The 23,080-nt window shown below is 30.9% G+C and overlaps 1 protein-coding gene across 2 annotated transcripts in view; it reads right to left on the reverse strand.

Moving 5' to 3' along the window:
- LOC145261111 (uncharacterized) overlaps window positions 1-23,080 on the reverse strand; it is a 550,838-nt gene that overhangs the window by 45,172 nt on the left and 482,586 nt on the right. Inside the window, exon 6 of one of the 2 annotated variants that reach the window (XM_080119335.1) lies at window positions 14,401-14,438. The exons of the other annotated variant lie outside the window; for it this stretch is intronic. Within the exon in view, the coding sequence (XP_079975461.1) occupies window positions 14,404-14,438 (35 nt within the window). The 3' untranslated portion in view covers window positions 14,401-14,403. The remainder of the gene's footprint in view (window positions 1-14,400; window positions 14,439-23,080) is intronic. 2 annotated transcript variants of the gene reach the window in all.

Consider the following 23,080-nt stretch of genomic DNA (forward strand, 5'->3'; position numbering starts at 1 on the left):
TTGTTCATGGAATCTACGTTTTGATTTAGGCATAGATAAAGAGTGGGGAAAGTTTTTGACAGTGGATTCAGCTAGACGAGTGTTTTTTGTAAAAGATTGGCGAGGGGGGACCAGAGATTGGAGTTCAGACAAGCACATGCCATGGAACTAACGATAAAACAAAGATAGGCTTGAAACATCTCTTCTGTGGGAGAGAGGTTGCAGGGAAGAGAAAAGGGCTCCTCCACTAAGCCAAGAAGTCTATTTTGTACTCTGTCAAGGCAGGATAGGCTGTTTTTAGCAGCTCCTGCCCAGATATGGCAGCAGTATTCCATCCTTGGACGTACTTGGCTTTTATATAGATAGAGAATTGCATCAGTAGTGAGATATCTTCTGGAGCGGTAGAAGGATCCCACCATCTTTCCAACGACCTTGGCAACAGACTTGATGTACATGTTCCATTTCAGATCAGGAGTGAAGGTCAAGCCCAGAAGCTGGTCAAAACATGGGGCTTCTCCTAGACGAGAGCCATCCATTTCAATTGATGCCAGATGGGGATCAGAGCGTGGATGATGTAAAGATAGGAGTTTGGTTTTAGATGCATTAAAGGTAACCAGCCACGTCTTCCCCCACTAAACCACTTGTTAACGATCAGAGGAGAGAGAATCAGAGAAAGCTTTGTCATTTACAGCCTTTGATGTGTTGCTGTAGATGGTCGTGTCATCAGCATAGATGTCAACGAATGATTTAAGTATGTGTTTAGGGAGATCATTGATGTAGATCAGGAAGAGAGTTGCGCCTAGGATGGACCCCTGAGGGACTCCAGCATTAATACTGCAGGCCTCTGATTTTTGTCCATCGACCACTACTCTTAGCCTATCAGAGAGAAATGATTTAACGATAGAGAGAATGTTTCCAGTTATACCGTAGCTGGAGATCTTGTGAAGTAGGCCTTTATGCCATACCTTGTCGAAGGCCTTTGATATGTCAAGAGCAATTGCCCTGGAAAGGAAGCCTTTGTCAAGAGATTCACTAATCCTATGAGATATAACCGTTAGCACATCTGTGATAGATCTTACAGAATGGAAACCATATTGTGTGTCACTAAGAAGGTTATTTCTGCTGAGGTGGTTGACTATTTCTCTATTTAATATGGATTCCAGCAACTTACTCATGACACACAGGAGACTTATTGGTCTGTACTGAGAGGGAGATGACTTATCACATGAGTTCTTAAATACAAAGCATACTGATGAGGTTTTCCAGGGTGTTGGAAAGCACTTCTCCTTAAGGCAACGTTTAAACAGTTTTGTAAGTATGGGAGCAAGTTCAGGTTAAAGCTTTTTTAACACTATAATTGGGATGCCATCAGGGCCAGTAGCTTTACTGGAATCAAGGTTCTTGATTAGCTTGGCGACCTCATGCACAGATATTTGTATGTTACCTATTGGGTTCTGTGTTATAGTAGGAAATATGGGAAGTTGATGGCCTTCATCGCATAGAGTAGTATTAGCTGCAAAGTTCTTGGCAAATAGTTTGGCCTTGTCTGAAGCTGAGGAGATGACCTCTGGTTCGTTGATAAAGGTTGGGATAAAACGCACACTTCTCTTCAGGATACTATTTGTTATTTGCCAAAACTGGTGGGAACCAAGCTGCTGATCAGCTACTTTGGATTTAACAGACTGGGCATATAGCTCTCTTGCATTTTTTATTACTCTTTTACAGTGGTTGCTGGTGTTCTTGAAAGCAGCTTTAGTCTCAGTGCATCTATTATGTTGGTAGCTATGGAAAAAGTGATTTCTGTGCGCGATGGCAGCAGCACATTCTGGGGAGAACCATGGTTGGCTGTTAGGTTTTTGTTGGAATTTTTTAGATGGTATGAATCGGTCTATGCCTACAATTAACCATTCAGTCAGGTCTGATACTATAGAGGATACATCCTTTTTAAACATGGAATGCAGAGGTAGATCAGATATAAATGTACGGAAGCTATCCCAGTCAGCCATGGAGTATCGGTATAAAGTACGGTGGAGGGGTACGTCTGGGGACTTATTACATTTCATTTTTATCTTAACTGATACGACAGAGTGGTCGGAGGATCCTAGAGGAGAAAGAACGGAACATGAACATAGCTCAGGGGAAGTTGAGAGAAAAAGATCTAGGAGGCTTGTATCGGGCAAACAGGTGGGCTCGCGAACAATCTGAGTGAGGTCATAAGCAATGGCAAAATCATGACAGAACCTCCCCTCATCGTCTGTCTTATTAGAGTGGGTCAGCCATTCCACGTTATGGACATTGAAGTCACCAAAGATGTGGATGTTAGCCGAGAGGTGTGCAGACAGGATGTGGTCTATTTTCTCAGATATGCTCTTAAAGATAGTAACTCTGCTGTTGTGAGGCCGATAGAGGGCAAATATAAATGCAGTGGTGTAAGCAAGTGCAACCCGGAAGCACATATAAGGTAAATTAGGATCTTCTCTAGAGATATCCCTGCCACATGGGAAGCCATCTTTAATGTAGGCACATATTCCATGCCCATGGCGATATTGGGGGTCAGATTTAGATGTTAAGTATTTTATGTAATGAAATTATATTACTATTTTATGTAATGAAATTATATTACTATTTACGTAAAGTAAATATGTTTTAAAAATCATTTTTGTGTAATGAGATAAAATAACTATTTTACTTAATGTAACTATGTTGTAAAAACTTTTTCTCATGTAATAAAATTAAATAACTATTTTACTTAATGTTATTACATTTTAAAAAGAAAATTATTTGATAAAAAATAATTGTTTTACTGAATGTAATTACATTTTAAAAATCATATTTATGTAATGAAATAATAGAAATATTTTACTTAATGTAATTACGTTTGGTAAATCATTTTTATGTTATTAAATTATATAACTATTTTACTTAATGTAATTACATTTTAAAAATAATTTTGTTCTAATGAAATTTAAGTATTTTACTTAATCTAATTACGTTTTCAAAAACATTTTTTATGTAATGAAATTAAATAACAAATTTTTAATGTAATAACATCATGAAATACTATTTTACTTGTGTTAAAAATTATTTTTATGTAATAAAATTAAATAATTATTTTACTTAATATTTTTACATTTTAAAAGTTATTTTTTATGTTATGAAATTAAATAACTATTTTACTTAATGTTATTACATTTTAAAAATCATTTTTATGTTATGAAATCAATAACTATTTTACTGAATGTAATAAAATCAAATAACTATATTACTTAATGCAATTACGTTTTAAAAATCATTTTTATATTATAAAATAACTATTTTATTTTATGCAATTACATTTTAAAATTCAATTTATGTAATGAAATAAAAACCATTGTAAGTTATTGCGTTTTAAAAATCATTTTTATGTAATAAAATTAAATAATTATTTTGCATGATGAAATTATGTTAAAAAATTATTTTATGCAATAAAATGTTAAGCTTACTTAATGTTATTACATTTTAAAAATTATGTTTTTGAAATGAAATGTAATAACTATTTTTCTTAATGTTATTATGTTTTAAAAATTATTTTTTATTTAATTAAATTGAAAAACTATTTTACTTAATGTAATTACGTTTGAAACATCATTTCTATGTAATGACATTTCATAACTGTTTTACTTAATATAATTAAATTTAAAAAATATTTTTGGAGTAATGAAGTTGAATAACTACTTTACTTGATTTAATTATCTTTGAAAAATTGTTTTCATGTAATTAAAGTGAATAGCTATAATAATGTAATTACATTTTTAAAATAATTTTTGTAAATAAAATTAAATAACTATTAAACTCAATGTAATTACATTTTAAGAATGATTTTTATGTAATATTATAATATAATTTGTTTATTTAAACATTATTGTGTGTAAAAGAATAAAATAAAAAAATTCCTAATATAAACATTTTTTTTAATGATTTTTATATAATGAAATGAAATAACTATTTAACTTATGTAATTACATTTTTAAAAAATTTTTAATGTAAGAAAATTAAAATAATATTTTACTAGATGTAATTAAGTTTTATAATCATTATTTATTAAATGAAATTAAATAACTATGTTACTAAATATAATTACGATTGGAAAAAAAAATTTATGTAATGAAATTAAATAATTATTTTCTAAATATAATTACGCTTTAAAAATTAGTTTTTGTAATAAGATTTAATAACTATTTTACTTACTGTAATTACGTTTTTTAAATCATTTTTATGCAATGAAATTTAAAAAGTACTTTATGTTATTACATTTTAAAATTTATAATTATGTAATGAAATCAAATATTTTTTACTTATGTGATTATGTTTCAAAAATCATTTTTTATGTAAAGAAATTAAATATTTATTTTACTTAATGTAATTTAATTTTAAAAATCATTTTTTACGTAATAAAATTAAATATATATTTTACTTAACATAATTACATTTTAAAAATCATTTTCCTGTAAGGAAATTAAAAAACAATATTACTTAATCTCATTTCATTTTACAATTATTATATGTAATTAAATTATATAACTATTTTACTTAATGTAATTATGCTTTAAAATCATTTTTATGTAATGAAACGAAATAACTATTTTACTGAATGTAATTACATTTTAAAAATCATTTTCATGTAATGATATTTAATAATTATTTTACTTCTGTAATTATGTGTTAAAAATCAATTTTCTAGGTCATTAAATAACTATTTTACTTTTTAACCCATGTGAGGAGGCAAGGAAATAAGAACTATTTTACTTAATGTATTTGCGTTTTAAAAATCTACTTTCTTTAAAATTTATGTAATTACAAACTTTTCAGATCTGGAATAAAAATAGAATAAATCCCTTTTTTTTAACAACAACTGCTCAAATGGTCAATTTTTCACTTGCACAACTCTGGCATTGTTCCAACTGTGAATGTTCAATGAAATGTTGCCTTATTACTGAAAACAAGACTCTTCTTGAATGCAATCTTCAAGTTTCTCTTTCATATCAGAATTGTTTGTGATTTCATTTGTCACTTACTGTTATTTCAGATCAGGATTAAAAATAGAATAAGTCTCCTTTTTTTATCAAAAATTGTTCAAATGAAATTAAGGACATTTAGTGATTTAAACTATCATAATTGTTTATAGTAAGTATTATTGTTTCAAAACTTTGATATCATTTTGTAAAGTAATGTCTCCAAATTTAATCAGCATTCGTTTAAATATGTTAAAATTTTATGTTGTCTTTGCCTTTACAAATCTAGAATGTTAATGAATGCAAGAAACAAGGCATTTTGGGAGTTGGAGTATGCTCAGAGCATACAATCAAACTGTAATTCTCAAAATGTTAACAACAATGAAGATTTGAACATGGCACAAAAAATTAAAATAAGTTGTTGGTGCGAGGACAAATAACATTGGAAGAGACAGTCAAGCAGGTTCACCAAAATATCTTGCATCATCCAAAGTTCATAAGAAAAACAAGTCAATAAACTCAGATTCCTAAATGATAAATTTGAGTGCTCTGAACAAATGCTAATAAAATGTTACAAGCTGCAGTTAATTCAGGCTATAACAGTGCAATGACAAGTGAAATCAAACAATTCTGTGTTAATATACACGAGAAACTTGAAGATTAGTTCAAGGAGTGTCTTGTTGTCAGTAAGGAGGCAACATTTCATATGCATTAAAAAGTCAATAAATAAAACGTTCGCGGTTGGAACAAGAAAATGCCAGAGTTGTGCAAGTGAAGAATTCATCACTAGTGATCATATGGTCTGTGTAATTTCTAAGAAGCAACTTCATGGTTCATTTTTCTTTGAGAGAAATTTCAGAATTGGCTAATAGATACGAATGAACATGAAGACTTCATTTGTGAACAGTAGCTCAATGTGCAAAAGCTAATCTTAATGAAAGTCTGTGAGGTGATTCATAATCTCAACAACTGATATGTTTTGTTGGCTGCTACATTCACTTAACCCAACACCTTACAATCTACGTGAAGGGACTGCCCTTTCCCTCTTTTTGCAAACCTAGAAAATTCAAGAAATGACTATTGCACAGATTACTCAAGACATGATGCAGCATGTTTGGAAGAAGATGGATTACCTATTTGTCGTATCCCATGTCTCAGGTGCATTACCTATTGACCATTCATGAAAGTAATCATCGGGTTCACATAGAAAAAGTTTGAGAAAATTCAAGCTATTTTAAAACTAGTAAATTGCCAAACTGAAACCCGACTCTGCAAGTATTTTTCACATTTCAATCTGTTGTGTGTTTTGTCTGATGGTTTCTCAAGTCACTATTATAACAAAAATTCAATAAAAATTAAGGAAATTATTATTCATCCAATGTCAAACTGAAATGTCATTCCATTATATAAGATAATAATAATGAGATCTATGAAACTGTTCGTGCATCACGTCACCAATTATGCACTTCTTCGATGGGGCGAGGTGTCCGATGGTGGAATCTTCTCTGCTGCATCAACCACCAGACCGGATAGTACTGGACTCAGTTACAGGTTCAGTTATTGGTAATCCTTGGGCGCGCCGACGAAACAGTCTCACAATTCAAAAAAAAAAATTAGTAATTCAAGATAGGAATTGAAAAAAAAAAAAAATTATAAGTCGAAGTACGAAGGAGAAACAAACGACTCCAGGGAGTAGGTTATATGAAATGTATTATATAAGCAACAGTTAAGTAATAAAAAGAAAAGGAATACATATCTATCTATATATAATCTATACAGTTCTGGAATACAAGTTTAGTAGATATCAATGATTGTTACATTCAATAGCCGCGTGGAGAAACTCTAAGTTAAAATCTTTCTTGGTTGTGTCCGCGGATTTTTCTTTTCTTTTTTTCTTTTTTTTTTTTTTTTTAAACAGATAAAATTAACTATAGTCCTTGGTCAGAGTGAAGAAGAAAGAAAACAAATTTCCGTTGAAATAAGCAAGCAAATACTATACTTCTCTATTGGTTCGTTAATATTTAAGCGTTATAATTCAGTGATAGAATTCTGTAATCTTCTCGTCTTAAATGTACAAACTGTAACTTCGGTTTGAACTCGCAGACAGGACGATAACTTCAATTTATCATGGCAATTGGTGAGGTGGGGAGAGAGGGTGGCGATGTTCGACCCGGCAAGAGCGAATTCCGACTCAGACTGCCCAAATTGGGTCCTGCATGTCCTTATATATCAGAGCATTGGGTGGTGCGGGGAAATCCCCAACTTTTCGTCGACCAATCACAACTCCCGGCGTCACCAACCAGACCGCTCCCATTGGACAATTCGAGCGACGGCAGAACACTGGCCACCTCCCACTGGATAACCACGTCAGCACCGAAATCGACCTCGGGTTCAACACTCTGAACTCGGGTTCAATTAATATTTTGGATTCATTTCTCTTATCCTCAGTTTTATCAAAGGAAAGAAATATTTCCCTTTTTGCACTGGATATGACTGTATATGACATTTGTCACCATCGTTCGACTTGAAAACAAAATGTATGTTTTTGAAATTATCATTCTGTCCATTAGTCAGAAGCCATCAAGTTCATTCTAACTAGATCATTATTATTGTTTCGGCCTTAAAAAAAATAGAAAAGAGATGTTCGACTTGAAAAACAAATGCTTCCCCTTTCGCACTGGGTATGACTGTATTGGAATTTGTCACCATCGTTAGACTTGAAAAACAACCAAATGTTTGCTTTGAAGTTGTCACTCCGTCCACCACCCAGAGGCTATCAGGTCCATTTTGACTAGATCATTATTATTGTTTCAGCTTTAAAGAAAATAGGGAAAAAAAAAAAATACTTTGGCAGAATTGAAGCCAGCAAGGTTCTCTGGTAGTGCCTGGCACAAGATATTAACATTTCTCTCTTAATTAAAAGTTAATGGTCACTGACGATTTCACGCTGCCTCTCTTTGGTGTTACAGATCAACTAATATAAAAATCATTACAACTGCAATTATAATCTTTTTGCTAAATAATAATAATAATAAATGGCAGTTAGATTTGTAATTTTATTTATATATTTTATAGTACAATCTTTCTCTCTCTTCATGATAATTTGCAATGAAAACATATGCTGTAGTTATTATGCAGAAAGAGGAAAATTAGCAAATATTAATAAAAATTTCATTTCATTTCAGAATAACAAAGATTTGAGAAATGGAATTTCACGAGATTACCTAACATAAGAAATATTAATAATAGATACTTCGGGCCCTTGCTAAACTAGACTAGAATAGAAATGGAAACATGAGATAATAAACCTAAATCATACATAGTCATACTCCTCTAATAAAATACAATGGAAATACCAAAAGTAAAATGTATATAACCTTGGTTAATAAAAGAATTTAAATTGAAAAACGATATGGCAAAATCTGTTCGAATAAAAAAGTGATCATTTTAATGAACAAATTATTAAAATCATTTTTATTTCTAGCTTTTCCAAGTGATATTTTATTACAAATATGTTGAGGGATTCCTAAGACATTGCAATTTTATTGGAAGTTCAGATGACCAGGCTTTCAGGTGCTTCAAACTAATTTTACAACATAGCATTAGCTACCTATATTTTCTTTATTGCTCTCCCTTACTCCAGGACTGTACTCTAATCAATCACGTCTGACAGAATAGATGTAGCAGTCTCCCTTGACATTAGCACCCAAATACATGTATTTGGTGACTTAATATCCACTTCAGTAATTGGCTTGGCCATTCTAACTACACAGACATAGCTGGTAGCATCATCCATAACTTTTCTATGTCTCATTCCTTGACACAGATAGTAACATTCCCGACCTGTCTCTCAAATCATCAGCATCAGCAAGCCTCACTTCTGGACCTATTTCTGACAACAGTAACTGAGGATTGTGTAACAAGTGTCCATTGTCCACTCAGGAAGACTGATCATGCTGTGATAATAATAGACATCACTCTAAACTCTCGACCCCAAGTTGAAGAACCATTACTCAAAATGACATGGTACTACAATAAGGCTTACTGGGATGCCATCAGAGATCACATCAGAGATGCCCCATGGGGAAATATCTTTTCTCTTCCTGCAAAACAGTGCGCAAATGAGACCACTGAATAGTTCAAAGCAGCAATTGAAGCTCATATTCCCACACGGAAGTTCTATAGTAAACCCAACTCTCCCCAATGGTTTATTTCTACTTGTGCAGCAGCCATTGCTCAAAGGCAACATACATACCGCAGATTTATCGAGCATAAGTCCAGTACAAACAGACTAAAGTTTATAGAAGCTAGAAGTAATTGTAAGAAAGAAATAGCGACAGCTAAGAGAGAATATACCAAAACCACCAGAAAACTCATTGAAGCGCAGGAACTCGTGATTTCAGAAAACTCATTGAATTAGGAAGTCATGATTTCTGGAAAATCTACAACAGTGCAGTAAATAATGGGTAATCAACAATTCCCCCATTATCCAACAATCATGAGGTTGTTTGCACGGCAACCGAGCAAGCTAACATGCTTGCCTGTCAGTTTGCTTCAAACTCTACTTCCTCTCTGATTTTCCCTTGCGGACAGAAACCACACTAGATGATCTGAAAATCACCCCTTCTTAAGATCATCATAACAAGCATATGGACCTGATCTCATCCTATTTGTACTATTAAAAAAATGATTTGCTCTCCAAACTTTTCCACAAATGCCTTAACTAATTTTGCTTTCCTGACTGTTGGAAAACTGCTTCTGTGGTAACAGCTTACAAGAATCCTGGCAAATGAACCGACCCATTAAATTATCACCCCATTAGCCTCCTCCTTTTTTTTTTGACAAAATATTTGAGTCCATAATTAATCAAGCTCTAGTCCACCACCTTAGAGTTGCTAAACTTCTGCCCAACCATCATTATGGATTTAGGCAAGCTCTATGTTCTATAGATAATACAACTGTAAATCTCTGAACGTATATACCATGCACTGGATAAGGCAGGGGAAGGCAGTAGCTCTATCTAAGGCTTTTAACAGGGTATGGCATGGTCTTCTCATGAAAATCAGATCCTATGATCTTAATGGACGAAATCTTTCTACAATAACAGAAGAATTCCTCGATGGTCATACGTCAAAACAATGATATAAATGCGAGTGTACCTCAGGACCTTTACTTGGACCGTTATCATTCTTGATATTCATAAATGACCTCCCTGATAAAATAGATGGGCATATTTGTTGATGACACTACACTTTATAACAGGCAGGAGGGGAAAAACGAATGAACACATATCCAAGGCAATGGTGGAAACCTTAGAGAAAGAACTCCAGTCTATAGTGGAATGGGGACAAAATTGTTTCCTTTATTAATTACAAGACACCTTCTCAACCTTCAATAGCTAAAGATACATTACTTGAAAGTACTTTGTTCAAACTCATCGGCTTAACGTTCACAGGAAACATGAATTGAAACAGATACATTGAGGAAGGTGGGCTCTCTCTACCGTGCCAGAATGTTACTTTTGCCTGAAAGTATACTGTACCTCTACAAGGCCACCATTCATCCATGTATAGAGTATTGTTGTCACATTTGGGCTGATACATCTGTTACTAGCCACTTACTCCTGGACAGGGGTCAAAAGGGAATCACCAACCTGATAGGTCCTGAACTGTCATCTAAGCTTCAACCTCTGTCCCATCGATGAAATGTTGCATCTCTCTGCTTGTTTTACAAGTATTTTAATGGCAGATGCTCTGACCAACTACAAGCTCTCGAAGCCAAACTACAACCCCCTCAACGTAAATACTTCCGACAAACCCAACAAGCAGCAAAATCCCACCCCTATACAGTAGAAATCCCCAGATGTTAAAAAGCCGTCTACTCTAATAGTTTCTTCCCCAGAATTGCTAGACTTTGTAATTCCCTTCCAGGTTCCAGTTTCACTCACTGTATGACATACAAAAGTTCAAATGTAATGTAAACAAGACATCTTGCTGCTCAACTCCCTATATAGTATCCCTGCAACTTATGTCCCTGGTAGTAGTCCCTGCATCAAAATAGCACTGTGCCTTGTTTGGGGTGAAAATGCAATAAAACAATTGAAAAAAAAAATGACTTATTTTGTAAGTTATTTAAAGGAATAGCTCAAAAATGGAGAATATATTTTAAACATTTAATTTATGATAGTAACAACAATTTATAAAGTTATCTCAGATACAATTGAACATTGGAAAAATAGAGGAAAAACTAAAACAATTTTTACTGAAAAGAATTTGATTCATACCACAATTTAGTTCAACATTTTTATTTTTATCAAACATTATAAAAGAAGTTTAATGACCGAATTGTATTCTCTATCATAAAAGTGAATCATTTGCTTCGTTAGTTCTAGTAAATGAAAGAACTTATAAAATCAGACGTTTTTGTTAATCTATTGTTTAAAAACAGTTTAGAAAGTGATTTTTGATGTAGCTTTATTAATTTACTAGCGGGGGGTACCCGGTGATGCCCGGGTGTTTTAAGGTGTGTGTAGTTTTGGGTAAATCAAACTCCGAGGGTGAGTGGGGGTTAAAATAAAAAAAAAAAAAGTTTTGGTAGGTGAGTATGAGGATCGAACCCGAACCCTTGAGGCAAAGTTGGAAATGAAAGTGAAACTTTGACTGGTTTTTCCCCCAACAAATGTTGGGGAGGGGGAAAGCAGCTCCCCATTGTCCAGATTAATTAGCATGTGTCTGATATGAGAAGGAGTTTGTCCCCACATTGATCAAAGCTGATTGCTTCTGGACGTTTCCCAGCACGATGCCGAGAACCGCACGGTTTGAATTTAGTTTCACTTTATCTATATATATAAAAGCGAAAATGTATGTATGTATGTGTGTGTGTCCGCTAAAAGCTTTCGACAGACACAAGAAAAATTCACAAACTCGGTATCATATTGAAGCCCCATCCTTCGGCCGAAAAATTTCGAAAAATTGGCCAAAAACATCCCCCCCCCCCCGAAATCAACAATTTTCGACAGGGGGGGGGGTCCAACAAAAACCGTCTCCTCATGACGACGACCGGTTCTACGCATGTGTCAGATGACGTCATGACCTGATTTACTTTAAATAGTTGAAGAACTGAGTAAATTTCATGTACGTCGTGTTAGCTCAGTTGGTTAGCACATTGGTTCGTTATCTAAACATTTTGGGTTCGAATCGTGGTGTGAAATGTCTCTTTTTTTTTTTTTTTTTTCGATTTTTTTAAATTTAAATATGTTATTTAAGCCATTTTTCACATAATGTTCGTTTTTCTGTTTTTTTTTTTTTTTTTTTTTTTTTTTTTTTTTTACTTCGCTTATCCACCCGGGTACCCACCAATTTTTTAAATTTTAATATCGAAACAGGCTTATTTAAGCCATTTTCCATGTGGTTTGTTTTTTGTTTTGTTTTTTTTTTTGGTTTTAACGTTCGTTTTTCTGTTTACTTTTGTTTTTTCGATTTTTACATTTAACATCGTTCGTTTACCTTACGTTAGTTTTTTTGTGTTTTTTTTTCAATGTTTTTATTACACCCCCCCCCCACTTAAGTTTTAACGTTCATTTTTATGTTTTCTTTTTTTACTTCGCTTATAACAAACAAACCTGGTCATTGACCTAATTTGCTGAATAGCTATTGCTTACGCCGTCGTCATCGTTGTCGTCATGCTCTACGACTTCCGTGCGGGCACCTGTCAATTTGGTTCTTACTTAAATAAATTCAAACATCTTTCAGTAACTCATTCTGGCTGGCCAAACGGTTCATGTTTTTTTTTTCACATTTCAGTTTCAAACTTCGCCTCAGGGCTCCGGGTTCGATCCCCCCCCCCCCCGGTTTCTTTTTTATTTAAGAGCACACACACCACCAAACACCCGGGCAACGCCAGGTAGCCCCGCTAGTTTATACTAAAAAGCAGGACAAACAGTCGACAGAGAGAAATAGCGTGAATCTCATAAAAGTCGACGTAAATAAATGTAGAGGCAACCCGCGTTCTCAAATCATAGATATTATTATCTAGAGGCTATATAAACAGTTGTAAGCAATCGTAAAGACCCCGGGAGCGTGTGCGAAAGAAGCCTTTGTGAGACATACACGAAATGGTCACACACATTTTGCCTTTTATATATATAGATTAAAACAATTTTCATACATTTTTTGTGAAAAATGGGGAGGCTCTATCTTTCAACAACAAATAATTAATATAATTTTGCATGTTAACAATAAACATAATCAAATGCTGGCATGATGCAAAAATTTTATGATGAGTTTAAAGTATTTTAGTGAATAGTGGGATTTTTAAAGCAAAAAAACATTGTGGTGTGCTGCATAAGACAGAGAACAAGATGAGGGATCTATTAATGGAAACATGATCCTGGCAGATGGCAAAAAATTAAATTGTAACTAACAGGAAAAGTTCAAGTCATTCACAAAATGTCTAATTTCAATCATTAAACAAGATGAAAAATTAAATAATATCACCAAAGGTTTTTTTCCTCCTCCTCCTCCTCCTCCTCCTCCTCCCCTTTGCATGAATTTTATAGTTACTAGGATAAAATGATAAAGGAATATCTAACTAAAAGATAATGATAGAAATAATCAAGATATAACATTTTTTTTTTCACAATTCAAAGTGATTGAATTTTTAATAAAAAAAAAACAGAAAGGGAAAAAAGCAAATTATCCATAATATGAGTAATAGTTTGAACCAGAAAATTCCCATTAAATCAAAATAATATTATAGCTGATAAAACTGTTTTCTTCACAAAAATATATACTATTGAATTGCTGTATTGCTAAAAAAAACTACCTAAGCTTATGAACATTAAATAGTAAATTGATATAAAAAAAAAACATACACACATATAAAAGAAAATAAAAAATTGAATATTTGAATGAATGTGGTCAAACAGAAGTACTGCTTTAATCTAACTTTAAAATCTGATAAAAGAATCTAACTGCCTGGAAATAGAAGATTAAGTATAATCTCAACTCAGCACCATCTTAGAAATCATATTCTTATCCTCATTGTCAAGACACATCATCATATCTTGTTAAGATATTAGCTATTTTGGTAGATTATCTGAAAAGCTAATATATTTATTTATGCTAGAATCACAACGATAATAGATATGACTTTAGGAATATGAATAATAAGCATATAATATCAATTAATTAATCATAAAATATAGTTTGCATCCATAGTAATTTTATAGAATTCTAAATATGTTGCATATTTTATGCAGCAAATATAGGCAATAGTGAAGGAAGGGGCATGATAGTTAAAATATTAAATCAGGAGGGAAATGACAATTTTCAGAAGACATTGCATAAAGATGAAACATAATATTTCTGGAATTTTTTTTAATTCTTTTTTTATTGATTGAAATGTAGGGCAAATTAAGAGGCAGATTTACCTTCTAAGCAGGAGGTTTTGTCACATCACAAATCTGGTCTGAAATAGCAGGAAAATAAACATATATACATGTATCACTTTTTTCTTTTTTTTTTACTGAGAAAGTATGCAACCATTTTTTTAATGTAATGTTAATAAATATCCCCAGATTTTCTTTATCATTAAAAAAATTTCCTTTTTAAAAACAAATTAGTTTTGCCAAAGTTGTCATATAAGCAAAAAGCAACATGTACATCAATAAAATGGCCACTATACATTCAGAAAGTACAGATGGATTGCAACAAAATTTAGTATACAAAAGGTAAAAATTAACTTAGGTCAACTCTGAGGATCATAAAAGAAAATATGAAAGAAGAGATTTCACATGAAAATGAACATGTAAACAGAGACACAGATCGAATTGACCTTCATTTTGTATGACAATTCTGCAGCTGTGTGTGTGTCGAAAAATATAACTTAGCAAAGACATCTAGAAGGAATTATACACACACACACACATATATATATATTATATAGACACACACACATACATGGGTGATTTGTAACTTTTTATTTAACTTTTTATAATTTATTTATTTGCTGTTTTGTTTTTCTGTTTTCCTACTATTTTCACAATTTTTTTACATTAAGGTTTTTTGAAGAAACAAGTCCATTCTGCAGAACCAATTGCTTCGGAAGAAAAATATAAGAAGTTCTTACTTTTATCACAAAACAGTTTATGGTAAAATCAGATTGATATGGGGTTCTAGGATAGAAAGAGGAGTATCTTAGGTTCTTAAATTTTTCATGAGATCGTTTCATTAATTTTAATTTTCCATGACATCATTTCATTAATTTTAATTTTCCATGAAATCGTTTCCATTAATTTTAATTTTCCATGAAATCGTTTCCATTAATTTTAATTTTCCATGAAATCGTTTCCATTAATTTTAATTTTCCATGACATCGTTTCATTAATTTTAATTTTCCATGACATCATTTCATTAATTTTAATTTTCCATGAAATCGTTTCCATTAATTTTAATTTTCCATGACATCGTTTCATTAATTTTAATTTTCCATGACATCGTTTCCATTAATTTTAATTTTCCATGACATCGTTTCATTAATTTTAATTTTCCATGACATCGTTCCATTAATTTTAATTTTCCATGACATCGTTCCATTAATTTTAATTTTCCATGACATCGTTCCCTTAATTTTAATTTTCCATGACATCGTTTCATTAATTTTAATTTTCCATGACATCGTTTCATTAATTTTAATTTTCCATGACATCGTTTCGATTAATTTTAATTTTCCATGACATCATTTCCATTAATTTTAAATTAAAATTTCATGCTTCATGTGTTTTTCTCATATTCTTATATTGCTGAATAAACTATCAAATTTTAAATAGTAAGTTACCTTTCAAACACCCAGTTTATATTTGCCACAAAAAAATTGTTCAAAATTTTATTTCCTAAAGGAATTTTATTGTACAACCTGCAAGATAGAAATGCAGTGCCATTTATAGAAAATCAGATTTTAAAACGCATATTTATTTTAGCTAATGTAAAAAATTTCATATGAACAGATTTTACAATTGTTTCAAAGTTTATTTTTATAACTTACATTTAAACAAATAAATTCAAATTTTTATTTTCTTTATAAGAAAGTTTGCAACAATCAAAAAAATTACATTTCTCATCAAATTTTTTTAATTATATTATAATAAACAAATATATTATTTGTCATAATTTAAATTCTTTTGCCTAACAGAATTTCTACAATTCATTATCATAATCAGAAAACTAGTTAAATGTTTTTTAAAAATGTTAAAAAAAAATTTGTATTTGACTGTTTTATAGAAATTCTGATGAGAAATGTTTTTCTAATTGTTTCAAACTTTCTTTACAAAAAAAAATATCTGAGAATTTATTTAAGTTCTAAAAGTCAACTGATTTTAAAACAATTGTAAAAAAAGTCTCTTGCTATAAAATTGTTTCAAATTAGTTTTAAAAAGATCAATCCATAATTTTATATGCTTTATTTTAATTTATGAAATTTTCTATTTTGAGGATGAGGCCCAAGCATACTTGAAGTGTAATAATTAACAACAAATATCTAATTGCAACAATTATATTGCCAATTTGAAGCGTTTTCTTTTTCATGTAAAGCACAAAACAAATTTCAAATAACTTAATTATTATGCCGATGCAGCTTGTCTATAATCATGATTGTGTTTAAAAGGAAAATTTATACATTTCTGTCACCAATATTTTCTAACAAATTTTTTATACAAATAAAACCAAACTATATTCCAACAAAAAAAGCAAAGCATATTTTCTTGAAAAATTCTACTTTTTTGGTTATGTGGAATGTTTAATACAGAAATTTTCTTCACAAAGGTATGAAAATGAAATAGGTTTATTTTACTTTTTTTCTCTTTTTTTTTCTAATTTTAAATTGTTTGAGACTCCCCCACCTCCCACACACACACATTTTTAGATAAGATGCTCACTTTCCTATTTAAATTGAATGATCACTCATTTCCGGACCAGTAGACATTAGTGGTAATTCATTTTTCTGGTCAAACATTGAGAGACATTATCATCACCATATTTGGTTTAACATCCACTTTAGATATTGACATTTCTGAAAAACCTCAATAACTTTGACATTGACATATCTTCTAAACAACCCATACAAAACTCCTTGAACAATGGCTACAACAAATACAGGCGAAACTCAGAATCCTGTTCTACTCCCATCTTAACATTAAATTGCTTTCACTAAACATGCCGTTCAATACATTGCTTGAACACCCTCCACTAACCATTCTTTTGTCCCTAGTCTATGTAATGTCTAACAGATCTTTTGGTACTCTGCCAAAAGCTTCTCCAGATCCTCAAATGTAATATACAGATTCTGCTTTTTACTAAGAAACATTTTTTTACATTTGTTACAAGATAAATACAGTGCCCCAGCATAAAACTAAATTGTATTTCATCTATACTTATTTGACTTGCAATTTGCTACTCAATTATTTTATCAATAAATTTTAGAACCCGATCTATTAACTTGAAATCTCCATAACTATCTAGAGCTCCCCTTTACTTTTGTAACAATTCACAATTGAACTAAGTTATTATACAGAATGATCTAGTATGGTTTGATTTATTAACTCTGATCATCTCGATGCCTGTTTCACCCACAGCTTTTAACATTTCAATAACAATGCCCAAGTGACTTTCAGCCTTATCTATTTTCATGTTTTTTTTCACCACTTTCAATACCAACTTCTTTTTAAAGTTTTATTGCTGTCCTAGATGCTGTTTCTGCAAATTCTAGTTTTCCTAATGTTGCCAACACTATAGTGGCTTTATGAATACACTTCTATCCAACAATCTCCATATCTGTTTAGTTACTCTGGCTTTGATAATAAGCAAGTACACCGATTGAGCAGAATATTCAGAATATTATTCAGCCTCATACTCTTTCCAATGTCAAGTTTCACAAAAACAATATCTAACGTGAGCCAAATATCAGTAAGGGTGCACCTGTCGATGGTGGCGATGCATAGTGCATTTCGATTGAGGGAGTTGTACCTGTGTAGTGCCAATTAAGAAGTGTTGCTTTATCAAATGATGTGCTGGAGGTAACTGTTCCGTTAGACAGGTTAGGGATGGCGTCAGGCATCAAAGAGAACTTATAAAGTTTTTTGGCAAGTCACCAATAATTGCGTGATGAGGGACTATCAATGATTTTGTTGGGTCAATACACCTCATGCATCTTATTCATTATAAGTTCCCAGAGATTTCATTCTTATAATCATGTGGCAGCTACTTTTAACTTAGCAAACATAAGTAAGCTTATTAGAGTAGGGCTTGTTTTTACACGCATCACCGTCAAATAAGTTCCAGATTACAAAAATTATTTACAGGTTATTCTCTTTAGAGATTTTTGACAGTATAATTGCAATTCCTCTGGAATATCTCTCAAGTAAGGTGTACGTCAAACAAACATTGGTGGATCATCTTCAGCACAGAAGTTCTGATCATAGTCGCCAAGAAAACTACTTAGCTTTATATATATATATATAGATGGCTTAATTTTTTCTTTGAATGACCATGTCTTTGAGTGTTTATGATTACTGCCCTTCCCCCCAAAAAATCCACAACAAAGCATGGCTTAACTCTAAACAAAAGATATTGTAACTCATCTTGCCAAAATTGGTCTGAAAATGGATGATTATCCTACATAAGATTTAAATAGAAAAATGAACATACATTTCTAAAACCTGGAATTATTTTAGGTCTTAGAAATAACAGAAAAAAAAAAAATTTTGTTGTTCCTCCTTAAGTGAACACAACATTCCACCAACAGAATTCAAAATAAATTAATACAATACAAAAGTTTGGGCACTTCTGCATGCCAACAAAATGAGGTGACTGAGATGAGTTATCGACCCGTTTTTGAATGAGAAATGCCCTTTGTGAACCTCAAATATAAACAAGTGTCTCCGAGAACACAAAAGTATATAATAACAAAAATAAATAACACAAAAACATACGAAAAGCAAAACATTTATTGTATAAAAAATATAATTTTAATGTTTTAATATAATTTCTTTTCAATGAGTGACTTATAACTAAAAATAAAATAATAAATATGTTAAAAACATGAAAAATTTATAGATTGTTTTCAGAATTTTGTATAAAATGTAGCAACACATCTTTAAATCGGCAATGGTGTGGTTGGCATGAAAATATGCTAAAACCATGAAACATTTTTCTTTTTCACAATAAGTTTGTATAAAAATATATCAAAATACAATTTTAGTTTGTCAATGTGACAACATATAATTTTAAAAAACATGAAAAATTTATAGATTGTTTTTAGAATTTTGTATAAAATGTAGCAACACATTTTTAAATCGGCAATGGTGTGGTCGGCATGAAAATATACTAAAACCATGAAACATTTTTTTATTATTATTTTTTTTTTTTTCACAATAAGTTTGTATAAAAATATATCAAAATACAATTTTAGTTTATATGTGACAACATATAATTTAAAAAACATGAAACATTTATAGATGTTTAAGAATATAATTTGTTTTCGTTTTTTTTTGTACAGAAAGATTCTATAGAAATGTAGCAAAATATAGTTTTCAAGTATAAAAATGTATCGAAATTTAATTTCAATTTTTTAATAATATTGTTTTTAGGGTTTTTTTTTTTCAAAGAAAGATTTACACAAACTTTTAGTAAAGTTAGAGTTATCGACCCCTGACAAATGCCCTCTATCGGCTGTTCTTGAAACTAAAATACACCCATTCACCTCATGTTGTTGTCCTACATAAGTACCAAAGTTTTAATGTAATAAAAAAACATTTAGTAAAAGATTAACATTAGTTTTGTTAGAATGAATCCGCATCAAAATAAAATAATGTTGCTGAGATGATACATCGTTTTTGATGATTTCAAAAATATAATTTGCAGTTTTTAGGAAAATATTTTTGTATGATTCACTTAAATATGATGCTTTTTTTTTTAATTCAATTTATATTTTATCAATTCTCTTCGGTAAATAAAATATTTTACAAATTACTATAAAATATTGAGATAATCCTTTGGTAAGTTTTAAATTTAAATAATTTTATTCGCTTAATTGAATAAAATTGTTTAAATGTGAAACTTTATTGTTGAATAAAAAATGTATTCATTTATTTGAAACATTTCAAGTCATACATTTTAAAATAATTTTATAAAACTGAAATAAATCAAGAGTTGATTAATATTTCCTTTTATTTCCATAAGGAATTTTTTATAGTTTCCATTTATTGTTTTTCTATATTCATGATAAGATCATTAATGTTGGCATGACTTAAAAGTAATGATGTATGATTAAACAAAAAAAAAACTTTAAAAAATATAATCATCCTGTAATATAATGATAAAGACATTAATAAAATCAATTTTATAAACATTATTTTCGGTTAAAATAATTCATATTATTTAATACACACAATAATACCATAATTAAAATCTACTGGGGAGAAAAAATAACACAAAGAATTTAAACATGCCAATATATGGGGGGGGGGGGGTAATAAACAAAAAACAGACTAAATAAAACAAGAAAATAAACACAAACTACCACAAATTTAACGCAATATAAAAATTAAACTTGCACATGAAACTATGTTTCATTGAAGTTAGTTTCATATCTTATTTAAAAATAAAATCACATCAACTAATGAAGGGGATTTTTTTTAAATAGCACCTTCTTTAGCCAAGAATATGATAAACAAATAAAATATAAACTTTCAATTTGGATAAAAAGCCAATAATCTCATTTTTACACTTCATATGTTTATTTCCAAACTTCCTCTACACAATTACTCTTTTTACTCGTTCTAGCTATGCATTTCCTTATCTTCTTTCATATTTTCCTCTTTTTTTTTTTTGCTTCCACCCTTTTTTCTTATCACTCAACACACACCATCGATCAGAACATTCCTTTTACTTCGTTTTTCATTAACTCTTCCTCAATATACTCACTATTTAAATTTTCACCCAACATCTTACTACCAGCATCATCTTCTCTCCCAATTTATGAGATTGTCTCTCTACAACCACTACTGTCAACCGTTTGTATACTTAATCTGACTGTTCAACAAATGCTTAATCTAGACAAAGTTTCATAATGAAAACAAAATAATCAATACAAGCATCATAATTTTATGTTAATTTTGCCTATTTGTCCTTTGCTCATTTTCTCATGACTTTGACTACAAATTCTGTCAGATACAAAATCCTTTAAACAAATCTTTGTATATACACACACGCATATATGTAAGAAACAATAAAAGTTGATGATGAAAATAAAAAAATTGAATAAATTACAATATTTATTAATCCATCAACAATTTAAACAAGGAATTTCATAGAGAAAAATTCATAATCCATAGATTTTCAAAGACAAGCTCTTTTCATTAGAGGATAAACATTAAAAAAAAAAAATGCATTACAGGTTTACATAAATTTCAAATACATAAAAAAAAATATAAGAAACTAGCAGGCTGCCCAGCATTGCCTAGTGATAAAATAGGCTTAAATATGATATTTTGATAAATGCAGATTTCGTATTTATTATTATTATTATTGGACCCAATATATAATCATTTTCAAAGTTAAAAAAAAACAAAAAAAACTCATGCACCACCACTAAAACGTCTAGCTTACGATTTACTTTTTCCTTTGACGTTAATGCCTGAGCTATGAAAACGTTTGCTGCAAGGCTAAAAATTAAAACATGAACCAATAGCTATTACGTTATGCATGCATATTCGTAATGCCTTTGCTTGACCTTCATGTAGCAAATTCCATTTTTTTTTATTTTCACACTTTTGCATCAATTTCCTCTGGCTAAAACACAAATATAAAGTTTTGCATGGGTTCGAATACCCTATATATTAAGTTTCATATCTGTAGACTAAAAATTGACAAAAATTTTTTTGTTTTTCTGAAAAGTTGTAATTAACTGATTTCTATATAATTTTGTTCATCTAAACTTGGGGAATTTTAAGGGCGAATAAAAACACTCCATTTTTTGGACTATTTTACTATATTGGTCTAAAATTTTCTATGTATGTCTAGCAGTTTTGCATGGTGCTGAACTCAAATTTAAATATGTTAAGACGTTGGAGACTTTTGGGGCTAAATGGGGGTGGGGGTGGCAAATGATGGACTTAGTCATTTTTTTTTTTTTTTTTTGCTTGGTGCAAAACTCAAATTTACATATGTTAAGGCCTAAAACTACACAGTTTGTTCATTTTCACCAGGATTTGACATCCTCTAGAGACTTTGGGGGCTAAATAGCATTGCAAGTTGATTTTTTTTTCTTTTTAGATAATTGTTATTTTATCAACTTGCATGAAAAGAGCTATGTAAAAGATGCTTAAAACCGTTGAATTATGCAAATACCATCAGTAGTTCAAAAGTTATGAGAATTTTAAGTGCCAAAATTTATGCTTTTCTGTAGGCATTTTTCTTTCAAAAAAGTGGGCTATATTATGGAACTCAACATTTCAAGAAATTTGATAATTTCGCCACCATTTATTTTTCAAGCTATTCTCATGAATTGTGTGCTCTTTCTGATAATGCAGTCAAATCTGATGTATCTCTTTACCATAAGCCATAAATTATAAATTCAGATGTACAAATTTCAATTTTTTTTTAAACTGGCACATGGTATCATACAGTGGGTGTCTATTTATGAACAAAACTAAGTATTATAGTGGTATTTAAATATAGCTTTATTGAGAGCAGGTATTTTCCTGCCTTTTCACCAAAGGAGAGCTTAATCTGAGGTGTAGCCATTGAATGCCTAAAGAGCATTCATGGCCGGTATTTACTACTCCCTTCAAAGAAAAAAAAATTGAGTAGATGTGAATTAATCTCAGAAATAAATCAAAGAAAATTTTTCATATAGATTTTGGATTTCTGTAAAAGATAGAAATTCCCATAGTCACCCAGAACTTATGCATTTTGGGACCAGTCCAATTTTCAATTTTGTAAATCATCTCTATCTTGCCTAAAATATACCCCTATTTTCTGAGATGCAACCATAGAGTACGAACTCTACGTGAATCCTTTGGAATAAATAAAGAGTTCTGTTTGAAATTTAGTCCA

Source organism: Euprymna scolopes, chromosome 37 (genome assembly GCF_053919585.1).
Source record: "Euprymna scolopes isolate OS-2025 chromosome 37, ASM5391958v1, whole genome shotgun sequence".
Lineage (NCBI taxonomy): Eukaryota > Metazoa > Mollusca > Cephalopoda > Sepiida > Sepiolidae > Euprymna > Euprymna scolopes.